The sequence below is a fragment of the Haemorhous mexicanus genome, unplaced genomic scaffold (assembly GCF_027477595.1).
Source record: "Haemorhous mexicanus isolate bHaeMex1 unplaced genomic scaffold, bHaeMex1.pri scaffold_184_ctg1, whole genome shotgun sequence".
In the NCBI taxonomy this organism is placed as follows: Eukaryota; Metazoa; Chordata; class Aves; order Passeriformes; family Fringillidae; genus Haemorhous; species Haemorhous mexicanus.
The window spans coordinates 40516-59546 of record NW_026776016.1 but is presented as its reverse complement, the minus strand read 5'-3'; the positions used below and the strand labels follow the sequence as shown (position 1 = coordinate 59546).

Here is a 19031-nt window from a genome sequence, read left to right as displayed (position 1 = left end):
TTGGGGGGTCCCGGGAGGGTTTTGGGAGGGATGGGGGTGGGGAATGGTCGGGGGGGGTCTTGGGATTTTTGGGGAATTTTTTTGGGATTTTTTGGGATTTTTTGGGATTTTTTTTTGGATTTTTAAAAATATTTTTTGGGGGGGAATTTTGGGGAGTGGTGGGGGGGATTTTTTTGGGTCTGGGGGCGATTTTGGAGGGGATTTTTGGGGGGTTCCCGGGGGGAATTTGGGGTTTTTGGGGCGGTGGGGGATGGGGCAGATTTTTGGGAATTTTTGGGGATTTTTTTTTTTGATTTTTTGGGTTTATTTGGGGGGTCTGGGGTGTCCGGAAAGGATTTTTGGGGGGATTTTTGGGGGGTCCCGGGCACTCCTGAGGGAGTTTGGGGAAGATTTTGGGGGGATTTGGGATTTTTTGGGGGGATTTGGGATTTTTTGGGGGAAATTTGGGATTTTTTTCTTGAATTTGGTGATTTTGGGGGGGATTTGGGCATTTTGGGGGGGATTTTTGTGGATTTTGGGGGAAACTTGGGATTTTTTGGGGAATTAGGCAATTTTTGGGGGGATTTGGGGATTTTTGGGGGGGATTTCCAGGGATTTTGGGGGATAATTTGGGATATTTTGGGAAATTTGGCAATTTTTTGGAGAAATTTTGGGGTTTTGGGGGAATTTTGGGGCATTTTGGGGGAAATTTGGGATTTTTTTCTTGAATTTGGTGATTTTGGGGGGGATTTGGGCATTTTGGGGGGGATTTTTGTGGATTTTGGGGGAAATTTGGGATTTTTGTGGTAATTAGGCAATTTTTGGGGGGGATTTGGGGATTTTTGGGGGGATTTCCAGGGATTTTGGGGGATAATTTGGGTTTTTTTGGGAAATTTGGTGATTTTTTGGGGGGTACTTTGGGCAAAATTTGTGATTTTTTGGGAAATTCGGCGATTTTTGGGGGGGATTTTGGGATTTTTGGGGGCATTTTGGGATTTTTGGGGGGATTTTTGGGCATTTTGGAGAAATTTGAGATTTTTGGGGGGAATTTGGGGATTTTGGGGGGATTTGGGGATTTTTTTGGGAGGAATTTTCGGGTTCTGGGGGGAATTTTGGGGTTTTTTCCCGGGGGAATTTGAGGATTTGGGGGCGGGGTTTTTAAAACGGGGCGGGGTTTTTGCGGTGGGCGGGGTTTTTCCACGCGGGGGCGTGGTTTCCCCCTAGGCCACGCCCCCTGAGCGCGCCCCCTGCAGGCCAAGGACAGCGACGATGAGGAGGAGGTGGTGACGGTGGACCGGGATCACTTCATGGACGAGTTCTTCGAGCAGGTGGGACCCCCGAAACGACACCGGGACCCCCAAAAACGGGTCTGGGACCCCCAAAAATGGGTTCAGGACCCCCAAAAATGGGTTCAGGACACCCAAAAATGGGTCTGGGACCCCCAAAAATGGGTTTGGGACCCCCAAAAATGGGTCGGGGGCACCCAAAAATGGGATTGGGACCCCCAAAAATGGGTGTGGGACACCCAAAACTGGGTCTGGGGCACCCAAAAATGGGTCTGGGACCCCCCAAAATGGGCTCAGGACCCCCAAAATTGGGATTTGGACCCCCAAAAATGGGTCTGCGACCACAAAAATGGGTCTGGGACACTCAAAAATGGGTCTGGGACCACCAAAAACGGGTCTGGGACCCCCAAAATGGGTCTGGGACCCCCAAAAATGGGATTGGGACCCCCAAAAATGGGTCTGGGGCACCCAAAAATGGGTTTGGGACCCCAAAAATGGGATTGGGGCACCCAAAAATGGGTTTGGGACACCCAAAAATGGGTCTGGGACCCCCAAAAATGGGATTGGGACCCCCAAAAATGGGTCTGGGACCACCAAAAATGGGATTGGGACCCCCAAAAATGGGTTTAGGACCCCCCAAAATGGGTTTGGGGCACCCAAAATTGGGATTGAGACCCCCAAAAATGGGTCTGGGACACCCAAAAATGGGTTTGGGACACCCAAAAATGGGATTGGGACCCCAAAAATGGGTCTGGGACCCCCAAAAATGGGATTGGGGCACCCAAAAATGGGTTTGGGACCCCCCAAAATGGGTTTGGGACCCCCAAAATGGGTCTGGGGCACCCAAAAATGGGTTTGGGACCCCCAAAAATGGGTCTGGGGCACCCAAAAATGGGTTCAGGACCCCCAAAAATGGGTCTGGGACCCCCAAAAATGGGTCTGGGGCACCCAAAAATGGGTCTGGGGCACCCAAAAATGGGTCTGGGACCCCCAAAAATGGGTCTGGGACCCCAAAAACCCCACAAAGACCCCCAAAAATGGGATTGAGACCCCCAAAATTGGGCTCAGGACCCCCAAAAATGGGTCTGGGACCCCCAAAAACGGGTTTGGGACCCCCAAAAATGGGATTGGGACCCCCAAAAATGGGTCTGGGACCCCAAAAATGGGTCTGGGACCCCCAAAAATGGGTCTGGGGCACCCAAAAATGGGTCTGGGACCCCCAAAAAATGGATCGGGATCCCCAAAAATGGGATTGGGACCCCCAAAAATGGGTCTGGGACCCCCAAAAATGGGTCTGGGGCACCCAAAAATGGGATTGGGGCACCCAAAATGGGTTTGGGGCACCCAAAAATGGGTTCAGGACTCCCAAAAATGGGTCTGGGACCCCCAAAAATGGGTTTGGGACCCCCAAAAATGGGATTGGGACCCCCAAAAATGGGTTTGGGACCCCCAAAATGGGTCTGGGGCACCCAAAAATGGGATTGGGACCCCCAAAAATGGGTTTGGGACCCCCAAAAAATGGGTCTGGGACCCCCAAAAATGGGTTTGAGACCCCCAAAAATGGGTCTGGGGCACCCAAAAATGGGTTTGGGACCCCCAAAAATGGGTTTGGGACACCCAAAAATGGGTTCAGGACCCCCAAAAATGGGTCTGGGACCCCAAAATCCCCCCTAAAATCTCCAAAACTCCTCTGAGACCCCCCAAAAACCCCTCAGGACCCCCCAAATTCCCCCAAATTCCCCCAAAATCTCCCGAATTTCCCCCAAATTTCCCCCAAATTTCCCCCAAATTTCCCAAAAAAATCCCCAAAATACCCCAAAATTCCCCAACATTCACAGATTTCCCCCCAAAATCTCCTAAAATTCCCCCAAATCCCCCCCAACTTTTCTGAGACCCCCAAAATCCCCCCAAAATCCCCCCAATTTCCCCAAATTTCCCCAAATTTCCCCCAATTTCCCCCAATTTCCCCAAATTTCCCCCAAATTCCCCCAAAAATCCCCCCAAATTTTCCCCAAATCCCCCAAATTTCCCCAAATTTTCCCAAATTTCTCAAAATTCCCCCCAAAATTTCCCCAAAACCCTCCAAATTCCCCCAAAATCCCTGAATTTTCCCCAATTTCCCCCAATTCCCCCAATTTCCCCCAAATTTCCCCCAAATTTCCCCCAAAATTCCTCAAATTTCCCCAATTTTCCCAAATTCCCCCCAAATTCCCCCAAAATCCCTGAATTTCCCCCAATTTCCCCCAATTTCCCCCAAATCCCCAAAAAATGCCCCCAAATTCCCCCAAATTTCCCCCAAAATTCCCCCAAAATCCCCCAAATTTCCCCCAAAGTTCCCCCCAAATCCCCCCAAATTCCCCAAATTCCTCCAAAAATTCCCCAAATTCCCCCAAATCCCCAAATTTCCCCAAAATTTCCCCAAATTTCCCCAAATTCCCCCCGAATTTCCCGAAATCCCCCCAATTTCCTTAAATTCCCCCCAAATTTCCCCACATTTCCCCAAAATTCCCCAAATTCCCCCAAAATCCCTGAATTTCTCCCAATTCCCCCAAAATTTCCCCGAAATTCCCCCCAAAATCCCCCCAAATTTTCCCCAAATCCCCCAAATTTCCCCCAATTTTCCCAAATTTCCCAAAATCCCCCCAAATTCCCCCAAAATTCCCCCAAATTCCCCCAAATCCCCCAAAATTTCCCAAAATTCCCCCAAATTCCCCCAAATTTCCCCCAATTTTCCCAAATTTCCCCCAATTTTCCCAACATTCCCCCAAGAGTTGCCCCAAAATCCCCCAAAATCCCCCAAATTTCCCCCAAAATTCCCCCCAAAATCCCCCCAAATCCCCCCAAATTCCCCAAATTCCCCCAAAATCCCCCAAAATCCCCCCAAAATCCCCCCAAATCCCCCAAAATCCCCCAAATTCCCCCAAATTCCCCAAATTTCCCCGAATTTCCCGAATTTTCCGAATTTTCCCCGATTCCAGGTGGAGGAGATCCGGGGCTGCATCGAGAAACTCTCGGAGGACGTGGAGCAGGTGAAGAAGCAGCACAGCGCCATCCTGGCCGCCCCCAACCCCGACGAGAGTGAGTTAATTAGCTAATTAATTAATTATTGAACTCATTAGTCATTATTGGGGTCATTAATGGGTCATTAATGGGTCATTAATGGGGTTAATGGGTCATTAATGGGGCTAATTGGTCATTAAGGGGCGGCTCAGCGCCATCCTGGCCGCCCCCAACCCCGACGAGAGTGAGTTAATTAACTAATTAATTAATTAATGAACTCATTAATCATTATTGGGGTCATTAATGGGTCATTAATGGGTCATTAATGAGGTTAATGGGGCATTAATGGGGCTAATTGGTCATTAAGGGGCGGCTCAGCCCCATCCTGGCCGCCCCCAACCCCGACGAGAGTGAGTTAATTAGCTAATTAATTAATTAATGAGCTCATTAGTCATTAATTCATCATTATTGGGCTCATTAATGGGGCATTAATGGGGTCAGAGGTCACTCAGGGGTCACTCAGGGTCACTCAGGGGTCACTCAGGGGTCACCCAGGGGTCACTCAGGGTCACTCAGGGGTCAGGGGTCACTCAGGGGTCAGTGGTCAGAGGTCAGGGGTCACTCAGGGGTCACTCAGGGTCACTCAGGGGTCACTCAGGGGTCAGGGGTCACTCAGAGTCACTCAGTGCTCAGTGGTCACTCTGGGGTCACTCAGGGGTCACTCAGGGTCACTCAGGGGTCACTCAGAGGTCACTCAGGGGTCATTTAGGGTCACTCAGGGGTCACTCAGAGGTCACTCAGGGGTCACTCAGGGGTCACTCAGGGTTCACTCAGGGTCACTCAGGGGTCACTCAGGGGTCACTCAGGGGTCACTCTCTGGTCGCTCTGTCCCGCAGAGACCAAGCAGGAGCTGGAGGAGCTCACGGCCGACATCAAGAAGACGGCGAACAAAGTGCGCTCCAAATTGAAAGGTGACCTTTGACCCCCGAGTGACCCCGAGTGACTGCTGAGCCCTGAGTGACCCCTGAGTGACCCCTGACCCCTGAGTGACCCTGAGTGACCCCTGAGTGACCCCTGTGTGACCCCTGAGTGACCATTGAGTGAGTGACCGCTGAGTGACCCTGAGTGACCCTGAGTGACCCCTGAGTGACCCCTGAGTGACCCCTGAGTGACCTCTGAGTGACCCCTGAGTGACCCTGAGTGACCCCTGAGTGACCCTGAGTGACCCTGAGTGGCCAATGAGTGACCAATGAGTGACCCCTGAGTGACCCCTGAGTGACCCCTGAGTGACCCCTGAGTGACCCCTGAGTGACCCTGAGTGACCCTGAGTGCCCCCTGAGTGACCCCTGAGTGACCCTGAGTGACCCTGAGTGACCCTGAGTGACCCCTGAGTGACCCCTGAGTGACCCCTGAGTGATCCTGAGTGACCCTGAGTGACCCCTGAGTGACCCCTTGGTGACCCCTGAGTGACCCCTTGGTGACCCCTGAGTGACCCTGAGTGACCCCTGAGTGACCCCTGAGTGACCCCTGAGTGACCCTGAGTGACCCCTGAGTGACACTGAGTGACCCTGAGTGACCCCTGAGTGCCCGCTGACCTCTGAGTGACCCTGAGTGACCCCTGAGTGACCCCTGAGTGACCCCTGAGTGACCCTGAGTGACCCCGAGTGACCCCGAGTGACCCCGAGTGACCCCTGAGTGACCAATGAGTGACCCCTGGGTGACCCTGAGTGACCCCTGAGTGACCCTGAGTGACCCCTGAGTGACCCCTGAGTGACCCTGAGTGACCCCTGAGTGACCCCTGAGTGACCCCTGAGTGACCCCTGAGTGACCCTGAGTGACCCCTGAGTGACCCTGAGTGACCCCTGAGTGCCCCCTGAGTGCCCCCTGAGTGACCCCTGAGTGACCCCTGAGTGACCCCTGAGTGACCCCTGAGTGACCCCTGAGTGACCCCTGAGTGACCCCGAGTGACCGCTGAGTGACCGCTGAGTGACCCCTGAGTGACCCCTGAGTGACCCTGAGTGACCTCTGAGTGACCCTGAGTGACCCCTGAGTGACCCCTGAGTGACCCCTGAGTGACCCCTGAGTGACCACTGAGTGACCCTGAGTGACCTCTGAGTGACCCTGAGTGACCAATGAGTGACCCCTGAGTGACCCTGAGTGACCCCTGAGTGACCCCTGAGTGACCCCTGAGTGACCCTGAGTGACCCTGAGTGACCACTGAGTGACCCTGAGTGACCCTGAGTGACCCCTGAGTGACCCTGAGTGACCCTGAGTGACCTCTGAGTGACCCTGAGTGACCCTGAGTGACCCCTGAGTGACCCCTGAGTGACCCTGAGTGACCCCTGAGTGACCCTGAGTGACCCCTGAGTGCCCCCTGAGTGACCCCTGAGTGACCCTGAGTGACCCCTGAGTGACCCCTGAGTGACCCCTGAGTGACCCTGAGTGACCCCTGAGCGACCCCTGAGTGACCAATGAGTGACCCCTGAGTGACCCCCGAGTGACCCCTGAGTGACCCCGAGTGACCCCTGAGTGACCCCTGAGTGACCCCTGAGTGCCCCCTGAGTGACCCCTGAGTGACCCCTGAGTGACCCTGAGTGACCCCTGAGTGCCCCCTGAGTGACCCCTGAGTGACCCTGAGTGACCCCTGAGTGACCCCTGAGTGACCCCTGAGTGACCCTGAGTGACCCCTGAGCGACCCCTGAGTGACCAATGAGTGACCCCTGAGTGACCCCCGAGTGACCCCTGAGTGACCCCTGGGTGACCCCTGAGTGACCCCTGAGTGACCCCTGAGTGACCTCTGAGTGATCCTGAGTGACCCCTGATCCCTGAGTGACCCCTGAGTGACCCTGAGTGACCCTGAGTGACCCCTGAGTGACCCTGAGTGACCCCTGAGTGACCCCTGACTGACCCTGAGTGACCACTGAGTGACCCCTGACTGACCCTGAGTGACCCCTGAGTGACCCCTGAGTGACCCTGAGTGACCTCTGAGTGACCTCTGAGTGACCCTGAGTGACCCCTGAGTGACCCCTGAGTGCCCCCTGAGTGCCCCCTGAGTGACCCCTGAGTGACCCCTGAGTGACCCCTGAGTGACCCTGAGTGACCCCTGAGTGCCCCCTGAGTGCCCCCTGAGTGCCCCCTGAGTGACCCTGAGTGACCCCTGAGTGACCCCTGAGTGACCCTGAGTGACCCCTGAGTGACCCTGAGTGACCCTGAGTGACCCCTGAGTGACCCCTGAGTGACCTCTGAGTGACCGCTGAGTGACCCCTGAGTGACCCCTGAGTGACCCCTGAGTGACCCTGAGTGACCCCTGAGTGACCCCTGGGTGACCCCCGAGTGACCCTGAGTGACCCTGAGTGACCCCTGAGTGACCCCTGAGTGACCCCTGAGTGACCCCTGACCGGTGCCCGCTGTCCGGCCGCAGCCATCGAGCAGAGCATCGAGCAGGAGGAGGGGCTGAATCGCTCCTCGGCCGACCTGCGCATCCGCAAGACACAGGTGGGGCCCGCGCACCTTCCTCTTCATCCTCATCATCCTCATCGTCATCGTCATCATCGTCATCGTCATCATCATCTTCATCATCGTCATCTTCATCATCGTCATCGTCATCGTCATCTTCATCGTTATCGTCATTGTCATCTTCATCACCTTCATCGTCATCATCATCTTCATCTTCATCTTCATCGTCGTCATCTTCATCTTCATCATCATCATCTTCATCTTCATCTTCATCATCGTCATCTTCATCTTCATCTTCATCTTCATCATCATCTTCATCACCTTCATCATCATCGTCATTGTCATCTTCATCTTCATCTTCGTCATCTTCATCGTCATCATCTTCATCGTTATCGTCATTGTCATCTCCATCTTCATCTTCATCATCGTCATCGTCATCATCATCATCGTCATCTTCATCGTCATCTTCATCATCATCACCATCTTCATCACCTTCCTCTTCATCATCCTCATCTTCGTCACCTTCATCATCGTCATCTTCATCTTCATTGTCATTGTCATCTTCATCTTCATCATCGTCATCTTCATCGTTATTGTCATTGTCATTGGTTAAATCATCATTGTCCTTCATCGTCATCGTCCTCTTCATCTTCATCATCATCATCATCTTCATCGTCATCGTCATCTTTGTCATAGTCCTCCTCGTCATCATCATCGTCATCTTCATCGTCATTGTCATTGGTTTAATCATCATTGTCCTTCATCGTCATCATCATCTTCATCTTCATCGTCATCGTCATCTTCATTGGCTTCATCATCATCATCGTCATCATCATCATCATCGTCTTCATCATCTTCATGGTTTCATCTTCATCATCATCTTCATCTTCTTCATCTTCATCGTCATCTTCATTGGCTTCATCATCTTCATCGTCATCGGCACCTTCCTCTTCATCTTCGTCTTCGTCATCTTCATCTTCATCTTCATCTTCACCTTCCTCTTCATCATCGTCATCTTCATCTTCTTCATCATCTTCATCTTCATCATCGTCATCATCAGTTTAATCATCATTGTCCTTCACCGTCATCGTCATCTTCATCATCTTCATCGTCATCAGCAGCATTGTATGATCTCACCTGTCCCTCACCTGTCCCTGACCTGTCTCACCTGTCTCACCTGTGTGACCTCCTCTGTCTCACCTGTCCCTCCCCTGTCTCACCTGTCCCACCCCTGTCCCTCCCCTGTCCCTCACCTGTCTCACCTGTCCCACCTGTCCCACTTGTGTGACCTCCTCTGTCTCACCTGTCTCACCTGTCCCTCACCTGTCTCTCACCTGTCTCTCACCTGTCCCTCACCTGTCCCTCACCTGTCTCTCACCTGTCCCTCACCTGTCCCTCACCTGTCTCTCACCTGTCTCTCACCTGTCCCTCACCTGTCTCACCTGTCTCTCACCTGTCCCTCACCTGTCCCTCACCTGTCTCTCACCTGTCCCTCACCTGTCCCTCCCCTGTCCCTCCCCTGTCTCTCACCTGTCTCTCACCTGTCTCACCTGTCTCTCACCTGTCTCACCTGTCTCTCACCTGTCCCTCACCTGTCTCACCTGTCCCTCACCTGTCTCTCACCTGTCCCTCACCTGTCTCACCTGTCCCTCACCTGTCTCTCACCTGTCTCTCACTTGTCTCACCTGTCTCACCTGTCTCACCTGTCTCACCTGTCTCTCACCTGTCTCTCACCTGTCTCTCACCTGTCTCACCTGTCCCTCACCTGTCTCTCACCTGTCCCTCACCTGTCTCACCTGTCCCTCACCTGTCTCTCACCTGTCTCTCACCTGTCTCACCTGTCTCACCTGTCTCTCACCTGTCTCTCACCTGTCTCTCACCTGTCTCACCTGTCCCTCCCCTGTCCCTCACCTGTCCTCACCTGTCCCTCACCTGTCCCTCCCCTGTCCCTCACCTGTCCCTCCCCTGTCCCTCCCCTGTCCCTCCCCTGTCCCTCCCCTGTCCCACCTGTCCCTCCCCTGTCTCACCTGTCCCTGTCCCTCACCTGCCCTCACCTGTCCCTCACCTGCGCAGCACTCGACGCTCTCCCGGAAGTTCGTGGAGGTGATGACCGAGTACAACGCGACGCAGTCCAAGTACCGCGACCGCTGCAAGGACCGGATCCAGAGACAGCTGGAGATCAGTGAGCTCACCTGGCACACCTGGGCACACCTGGGGTCATTGGGGTCACCTGGGGTCATTGGGGTCATTGGGGTCATTGGGGTCAGGGGTCATCACTGACCGCTGCAAGGACCGGATCCAGCGGCAGCTGGAGATCAGTGAGCTCACCTGGGCACACCTGGGCACACCTGGGCACACCTGGGCACACCTGGGCACACCTGGGGTCATTGGGGTCACCTGGGGTCATTGAGGTCATCACTCACTGACCGCTGCAAGGACCGGATCCAGAGACAGCTGGAGATCAGTGAGCTCACCTGGCACACCTGGGCACACCTGGGCACACCTGGGCACACCTGGGGTCATTGGGGTCACCTGGGGTCATTGGGGTCAGGGGTCACCACTGACCGCTGCAAGGACCGGATCCAGAGACAGCTGGAGATCAGTGAGCTCACCTGGCACACCTGGGCACACCTGGGCACACCTGGGCACACCTGGGCACACCTGGGGTCATTGGGGTCAGGGGTCATTGGGGTCATTGGGGTCAGTGGTCACTCTGGGGTCATGTGGGGTCATCAGGGGGGAGTGGTCTCTCAGAGGTCACTCAGGGTCACCCAGGGGTCACTCAGGGGTCACTCAGGGTCACCCAGGGGTCACTCAGGGTCACTCAGGGTCACTCAGGGTCACTCAGAGGTCACTCAGGGGTCACTCAGGGTCACTCAGGGTCACTCAGGGTCACTCAGGGGTCACTCAGGGTCACTCAGGGTCACTCAGGGTCACTCAGAGGTCACTCAGGGGTCACTCAGGGTCACTCAGGGTGACCCAGGGGTCACTCAGGGTCACTCAGGGGTCACTCAGGGGTCACCCAGGGGTCACTCATTGGTCCCTCCCCCAGCCGGCCGCACCACGACCAATGAGGAGCTGGAGGACATGCTGGAGAGCGGCAAGCTGGCCATCTTCACCGACGACGTGAGTGACCTCGGGGTCACGGGGTCACCGGGGGGTCACTGGGGGTCACCGGGGTCACCGGGGTCACCGGGGTCACTGGGGGGTCACTGGGGTCATGGACACGCTGGCCATCTTCACCGACGACGTGAGTGACCACGGGGTCACTGGGGTCACTTGGGGTCACGGGGTCACTGGGGGGTCACTGGGAGTGACCAGGGGTCACTGGGGGGTCACTGGGGTCACGGACACGCTGGCCATCTTCACCGACGACGTGAGTGACCTCGGGGTCACCGGGGGGTCACCGGGGTCACTGGGGTCACTGGGGGGTCACCGGGGTCACTGGGGTCACTGGGGGGTCACTGGGGTCACGGACACGCTGGCCATCTTCACCGACGACGTGAGTGACCACGGGGTCACCGGGGTCACTGGGGTCACTGGGGTCACTGGGGGTCACTGGGAGGGGCTGGGAGTGACCACGGGGTCACCGGGGTCACTGGGGTCACTGGGGTCACTGGGGGTCACTGGGAGGGGCTGGGAGTGACCACGGGGTCACTGGGGTCACTGGGGTCACTGGGGTCACTGGGAGTGACCAGAGTGACCACTGCAGCCACCGGGGTCACTGGAGGTCACTGGGGGTCACTGGGAGGGACTGGGAGGGACTGGGAGTGACCACCAGGTGACTGCCAGGTAACCACCAGGTAACCACCAGGAGATCCTGGGTGACCACCTGGAGATCTCTGGTGACCACCTGGAGATCCCTGGCACCAGCTGACCACCTGGTGACCACCTGGTGACCACCAGAACCACCTGGAGATCTCTGGTGACCACCTGGAGATACCTGGTGACCACCTGGTCACCTCTAGTGACTACCTGGAGATCTCTGGTGACTTCTGGTGACCATCAGGTGACCACCTGGAGATCTCTGGTGACCACCTGGAGATTTCTGGTGACCACCTGGGGATCTCTGGGGCCAGCTGACCACCAGCTGACCACCAGGTGACCACCAGGTGACCGCCAGGTGACCACCAGAACCGCCTGGAGATCTCTGGTGACCACCTGGAGATCCTGGGTGACCACCTGGAGATCCCTGGCACCAGCTGACCACCAGGTGACCACCTGGTGACCACCAGAACCACCTGGAGATCTCTGGTGACCACCTGGAGATACCTGGTGACCATCTGGAGATACCTGGTGACCACCTGGTCACCTCTAGTGACTACCTGGAGATCTCTGGTGACTTCTGGTGACCATCAGGTGACCACCTGGAGATCTCTGGTGACCACCTGGAGATCCCTGGGACCAGCTGACCACCAGGTGACCACCAGGTGACTGCCAGGTGACCACCAGAACCACCTGGAGATCTCTAGTGACCTCTGGTGACCACCTGGTGACCAGCTGGAGATCTCTGGTGACCACCTGGAGATTTCTGGTGACCACCTGGAGATCTCTGGTGACCAGCTGAGCTCCAGGTGAGCTCCAGGTGAGCTCCAGGTGAGCGCCAGGTGACGGCCAGGTGTCCCCGCAGATCAAGATGGACTCGCAGATGACCAAGCAGGCGCTGAACGAGATCGAGACGCGGCACAACGAGATCATCAAGCTGGAGAGCAGCATCCGCGAGCTGCACGACATGTTCGTGGACATGGCCATGCTGGTGGAGAGCCAGGTGCGGCCAGAGGGACCACCTAGGGTCACCTGGGAGTGACCACGGGTCACCTGAGAGTGACCACGGGTCATGGGGAGGGGCTGAAGGTCATTGGGAGGGGTTTGAGGTCATTGGGGGCCATCAAAGCCCACCTGGACCCACCAAGAACCACCCAAAGCCCACCTAGAACCCACCAAGGGTCACCTGAGAGTGACCACGGGTCATCCTGAGTGACCACGGGTCATCTGGGAGGGGCTAAAGGTCATGGGGAGGGGTTAAAGGTCATTGGGAGCCATCAAAGTCCACCTAGAACCCACCAAGAACCCCTTGAGGGTCATCAAGAACCTCCAGAAGGTCACTTGGACCCACCTAGGGTCACCTGAGAGTGACCGCGGGTCATGGGGAGTGACCACGGGTCATGGGGAGGGGCTAAAGGTCATTGGGAGGGGTTTGAGGTCATTGGGAGCCATCAAAGCCCACCTAGAACCCACCAAGAACCACCCAAAGCCCACCTAGAACCCACCTAGGGTCACCTGAGAGCGACCACGGGTCATTGGGAGGGTTAAAGGTCATTGGGAGTGACCACGGGTCATCGGGAGTGACCACGGGTCATTGGGAGGGGCTAAAGGTCATTGGGGGCCATCAAAGCCCACCTAGAACCCACCTAGGGTCACCTGGGAGTGACCACGGGTCATGGGGAGTGACCACGGGTCATCTGGGAGGGGCTAAAGGTCATTGGGAGGGGCTTGAGGTCATTGGGAGCCATCAAAGCCCACCTGGACCCACCAAGAACCACCCAAAGCCCACCTGAACCCACCTAGGGTCACCTGGGAGTGACCACGGGTCACCTGAGAGTGACCAGTGCCCATCATGAATGGCCAATGGCGACCATGAGTGACCAGTGGTGACCATGAGTGACCCGTGGTGACCATCACTGACCAATGGTGACCATCACTGACCAATGGTGACCATCACTGACCAATGGTGACCATCACTGACCAGTGGTGACCATCACTGACCAATGGTGACCATCACTGACCAGTGGTGACCATCACTGACCAATGGTGACCATCACTGACCAATGGTGATCATGACTGACCAATGGTGACCATGAGTGACCAATGGTGACCATCACTGACCAATGGTGACCATCACTGACCAGTGGTGACCATCACTGACCAATGGTGACCATCACTGACCAATGGTGACCATCACTGACCAGTGGTGACCATGAGTGACCAGTGGTGACCATCACTGACCAGTGGTGACCATGACTGACCAATGGTGACCATCACTGACCAATGGTGACCATGAGTGACCAATGGTGACCATGAGTGACCAGTGGTGACCATCACTGACCAATGGTGACCATGACTGACCAATGGTGACCATCACTGACCAATGGTGACCATCACTGACCAATGGTGACCATGAGTGACCAGTGGTGACCATCACTGACCAATGGTGACCATGAGTGACCAATGGTGACCATCACTGACCAATGGTGACCATCACTGACCGGTGGTGACCATCACTGACCAATGGTGACCATGACTGACCAATGGTGATCATCACTGACCAATGGTGACCATCACTGACCGGTGGTGACCATCACTGACCAATGGTGACCATGACTGACCAATGGTGACCATCACTGACCAGTGGTGACCATCACTGACCAATGGTGACCATGACTGACCAATGGTGACCATGAGTGACCAATGGTGACCATCACTGACCAATGGTGACCATGAGTGACCAATGGTGATCATCACTGACCAATGGTGACCATGAGTGACCAATGGTGACCATCACTGACCAATGGTGACCATCACTGACCAATGGTGACCATCACTGACCAGTGGTGACCATCACTGACCAATGGTGACCATCACTGACCAATGGTGACCATCACTGACCGGTGGTGACCATCACTGACCAATGGTGACCATGAGTGACCAATGGTGATCATCACTGACCAATGGTGACCATGAGTGACCAATGGTGATCATCACTGACCAATGGTGACCATGAGTGACCAATGGTGACCATCACTGACCAGTGGTGACCATCACTGACCAATGGTGACCATGAGTGACCAATGGTGACCATCACTGACCGGTGGTGACCCTGGGTGACCTCTGACCCCCAGGGGGAGATGATTGACCGCATCGAGTACAACGTGGAGCACTCGGTGGATTACGTCGAGCGCGCCGTGTCCGACACCAAGAAAGCCGTCAAGTACCAGAGCAAGGCCCGGAGGGTCAGCGGGTTATACTGGTTTATACTGGGAGGGACTGGGACGGACTGGGAGGGGTTAAAAGGGGACTGGGATGGACTGGTTTATACTGGGAGGGACTGGGATGGACTGGGAGGGGTTAAAAGGGGACTGGGAGGGGATTGGGTTATACTGGTTTATACTGGGAGGGGATTAGGTTATACTGGTTTATACTGGGAGGGACTGGGATGGACTGGGAGGGGTTAAAAGGGGACTGGGATGGACTGGTTTATACTGGGATTGACTGGGAACCACTGGGAGAGACTGGGAAGAGCTGGGAGGGGACTGGGAGGGGATTGGGTTATACTGGTTTATACTGGGATGGACTGGGACAGACTGGGAGGGAACTGGGATGGACTGGGAGGGGTTAAAAGGGACTGGGATGGACTGGTTTATACTGGGATTGACTGGGAGGGACTGGGATGGACTGGGTTTTACTGGGAGGGACTGGGATTGGCCCCGGGCAGGGTGGGGGAGGGGTCGGTGACTCCGCCCTGTTCTCTCCTCTCTCCCCTCCCCCGCTGCCGGGACCCCCCAAAATCCCCCAAAATTCACCCAAAATTCATCGAAATTCATAAAAATTCATCAAAATTCACCAAAATTCATCGAAATTCATCAAAATTCATCAAAAACTATCACAATTCACCAAAATCCCCCGGAATTCACCCAAAATTCATCGAAAATCACCAAAAATCATCAAAATTCACCAAAATCCCGCCAAATTCACCCAAAATTCATCGAAATTCATCAAAATTCATCAAAAATTCATCAAAAATCATCAAAATTCACCAAAATTCATCGAAATTCATTGAAATTCATCAAAATTCATCGAAAATCATCAAAATTCATCAAAATTCACCAAAATCCCCCAAAATTCACCAAAATCCCCCGAATTCACCCAAAATTCACCCAAAATTCATCAAAAATCATCAAAATTCACCAAAATTCACCCAAATGCACCCAAAATCCACTGAAATTTGCCAAACTCCCCCCAAACCTCTCAAAATCCCCCAAAATTTCCCCAAATTTCCCCAAATCCCCTGAAATTTCTCAAAATCTCCTGAAAATTTCACGAATTCCCCAAATTTCACCCCAAATCCCCCCAAATTTCCCAAATTTCCCAAAATCCACCCAAAATTCGCACAAAATCTCCCGGAAATTCCCCAAACCTGCCCAATTTCACCCAAATCCCCTAAAACCCCCCTAAATCTCCCAAAATGCCCCAAAATTTCCTAAAATTTCCCCAAATCCCCTGAAATTTCCCAAAATTTCTCAAAATTTCCTAAAAATTTCCTTAAATCCCCCAAAATCCACCCAAAACCTTCCCGAAATCCCCTGAAATTTCCCTAATTCCCCCCAAAATTTCCCCAAATGTCCCAAAATCTTCCAAAAATCTCCTGAAAATTTCCCGAATCCTCCAAATTTCACCCCAAATCCCCTAAAATCCCCCAAAATTATCCAAAATTTCCTAAAATCTCCCCAAATTTCCCAAAATTCCCCAAAATCCCCCCAAATTACCCAAACCTCCCCAATTTCACCCCAAATCCGTCGAAATCCCCCAAAATTTCCCAAAATCCCCCCAAATCCCCCCAAATCTCCCGAAATCCCCCCCAAAATCCCCCAAAATTTTCCGAAATCCCCCCAAAATTTCCTCAAAATTCCCCAAATCTCCCAAAATTTCCCAAAATCCCCCCAAATCTCCCAAATTTCCCCAAAATCCTCCCAAAAAATCCCCCAAATCCCCCCAAAATCCCCCAAAATTCCCCAAAATCCCCCGAAATTCCCCAATTTCCCCCAAATTGCCCAAAATGCCCGGAATTGGCCCCAAACCGCAGAAGAAGATCATGATCATCATCTGCTGCGTGGTGCTGGGCGTGGTCCTGGCCTCCTCCATCGGGGGCACCTTGGGCCTCTAGGGCCCCTCCCCCACCCCCCGGCCCCGCCCCCCACCCGCCCGGGCCCCGCCCCCCCCCTTCGCGCCCCTCCCCCACCCCGGTAATTAACCGCATCGATCGCGAATAAATTAACGAGTTAATTAATTGCCAACGGACGAACCAGCACCGCCGGCCACGCCCCCTCCCCTCCCCCCGCGGCCCCGGCGGGTGGCTGATCTAAGCCCCGCCCCCTTTTCCCGTCCTCTTCATCTCCTTCCTCTTCCTCATTGGTCGGCATCCATCGCGTCATCCCCGCTGGCCACGCCCACGGCTCGGGGTGGGGGAGGGGTGAGATTGGGGGTGGGGTTGGGTTGGGTTGGGTTGGATGAGTTGGGCTGGGTCGGGTTGGGTTGGGTTGAGTTGGGTTGGGTTGGTTGAAGTTGGGTTGGGTTGGGTTGGGTTGGGTTGAGTTGGATGAGTTGAGTTGAGTTGGGTTGGTTAAATTGGGTTCAGTTGAGTTGGGTTGAGTTGGGTTGGGTTGAGTTGAGTTGGTTCAGTTGAGTCGGGTTGGGTTGGGTTGGGTTGGGTTGGGTTGGGTTGGGTTGGGTTCGATGAGTTGAGTTGGGTTGAGTTGGGTTGGGTTCAGTTGGGTTGAGTTGGGTTGGTTCAGTTGGGTTGAGTTGAGTTGGTTCAGTTCAGTTGGGTTGGGTTGGCCAAGTTGGGTTGGGTTGAGTTGGCTCAGTTCAGTTGGGTTCGGTTGGGTTGGGTTGGGTTCAGTTGGGTTGAGTTGGATGAGTTGGGTTGATTCAGTTGAGTTGGGTTGAGTTGGGTTGGGTTGGATGAGTTGGGTTGGTTCAGTTGAGTTCAGTTGGGTTGGGTTGGGTTCAGTTGGGTTGGGTTGGGTTGGGTTGGGTTGAGTTGGGTTGGGTCGGGTTGGGTTGGCTTGGTTCAGTTCAGTTGGGTTCAGTTCAGTTGAGTTGGGTTGGGTTGAGTTGAGTTGGGTGGGGTTGGGATGGGTTGGGTTGGGTTCAGTTGAGTTGGGTTGGGTTGGATGAATTGAGTTGGGTTGGGTTGGGTTGGGTTGAGGTGGGTTCCATTGAGTTGGGTTGGGTTGGGTTGGGTTGGGTTGGGTTGGGTTGGGTTGGCCAAGTTGGGTTGGTTCAGTTGGGTTGGGTTGGGTTGAGTTGAGTTGGTTCAGTTGAGTTGGGTTGGGTTAGTTCAGTTGGGTTGGGTTGGGTTGGGTTGGGTTGGGTTCAGTTGGGTTCAGTTCAGTTGGGTTGGGTTGGGTTGGGTTGGGTTGGGTTCAGTTGGGTTCAGTTCAGTTGAGTTGGGTTGGGTTGGGATGGGTTGGGTTGGCCAAGCTGGGTTGGTTCAGTTCGGTTGCGTTGCCCAACCCCAGGTGGGTGGGGGAGGGGCCATCAGCCCATTCCCACCGCGCCGCCCAACCCATCACCGACCAATCCAACCAGTCCCAGCTGGGGAACCCCTCCCCCACCCACCTGGGGAACCCCTCCCCCACCCACCTGGGGAGCCCCTCCCCCACCCACCTGGGGAGCCCCTCCCCCACCCACCTGGGGAGCCCCTCCCCCACCTGGGGAACCCCTCCCCCACCCACCTGGGGAGCCCCTCCCCCACCCTCCTGGGGAACCCCTCCCCCACCTGGGGAACCCCTCCCCCACCTGGGGAACCCCTCCCCCACCTGGGGATCCCCTCCCCCACCTGGGGAGCCCCTCCCCCACCTGGGGAGCCCCTCCCCCACCTGGGGAACCCCTCCCCCACCCACCTGGGGAACCCTTCATTGACATCATCGACGACCCAATGACATCATCAATAATCAATAACCTCATTGATGACCCGCTGACCTCATCAATGACCCAATGACGTCACTGATGACCCCATGACGTCATCGATGACCAATCGACCCCATTAATTACCCCATGACGTCATTGATGACCCAACAACACAACCAATGACCTCATCAATGACATCATCAATGGCCTTATCGACGACCCCGTGACCCAATCAACGACCCAATGACCTTATCGATGACCCGATGACGTCATCGAAGACCCATGACGTCATCGAGGACCTCATTGATGCCCCGATGACGTCATCGACCACTCAACCAATCCCAACGCCCCTCCCCCCACTTAGATTTCCCGCCCTGCCGGGGCCCCTCCCTCACCCCAGGACCTACCCCGATGGAAGGGGGGAGGGGTCACACCCCAAGCCCCTCCCCCCAAGCCCCGCCCCCTCCCCAAGCCCCTCCCCCGCGCTCGTGGTCCCTGTGATGTCTTTGCTACGAAAGCCATTGCCAAAAACGCAGCCGGCTCCGCCTCTTCTTCCTCCCCTCCCCCACCCCCTCCTCGGGGGGGGGGAGGGGCCGACCTTCACCCCTCCCCCACGCCCAA

The 19031-nt window shown here is 55.1% G+C and overlaps 1 protein-coding gene across 1 annotated transcript; it reads left to right on the top strand.

Annotated features, from left to right (window-relative positions):
- Window positions 1-1168: 1168 nt before the first annotated feature.
- On the top strand, window positions 1169-16693 carry STX1B (syntaxin 1B). Its single transcript, XM_059837624.1, has 9 exons — window positions 1169-1307; window positions 4244-4343; window positions 5162-5236; window positions 7687-7760; window positions 9795-9903; window positions 10774-10847; window positions 12352-12489; window positions 14621-14731; window positions 16582-16693. The coding sequence occupies exons 1-9, from the start codon at window positions 1287-1289 to the stop codon at window positions 16660-16662; spliced, it is 783 nt and encodes a 260-aa protein (XP_059693607.1). The 5' UTR covers window positions 1169-1286; the 3' UTR covers window positions 16663-16693.
- The last annotated feature ends 2338 nt before the right edge of the window (window positions 16694-19031 follow it).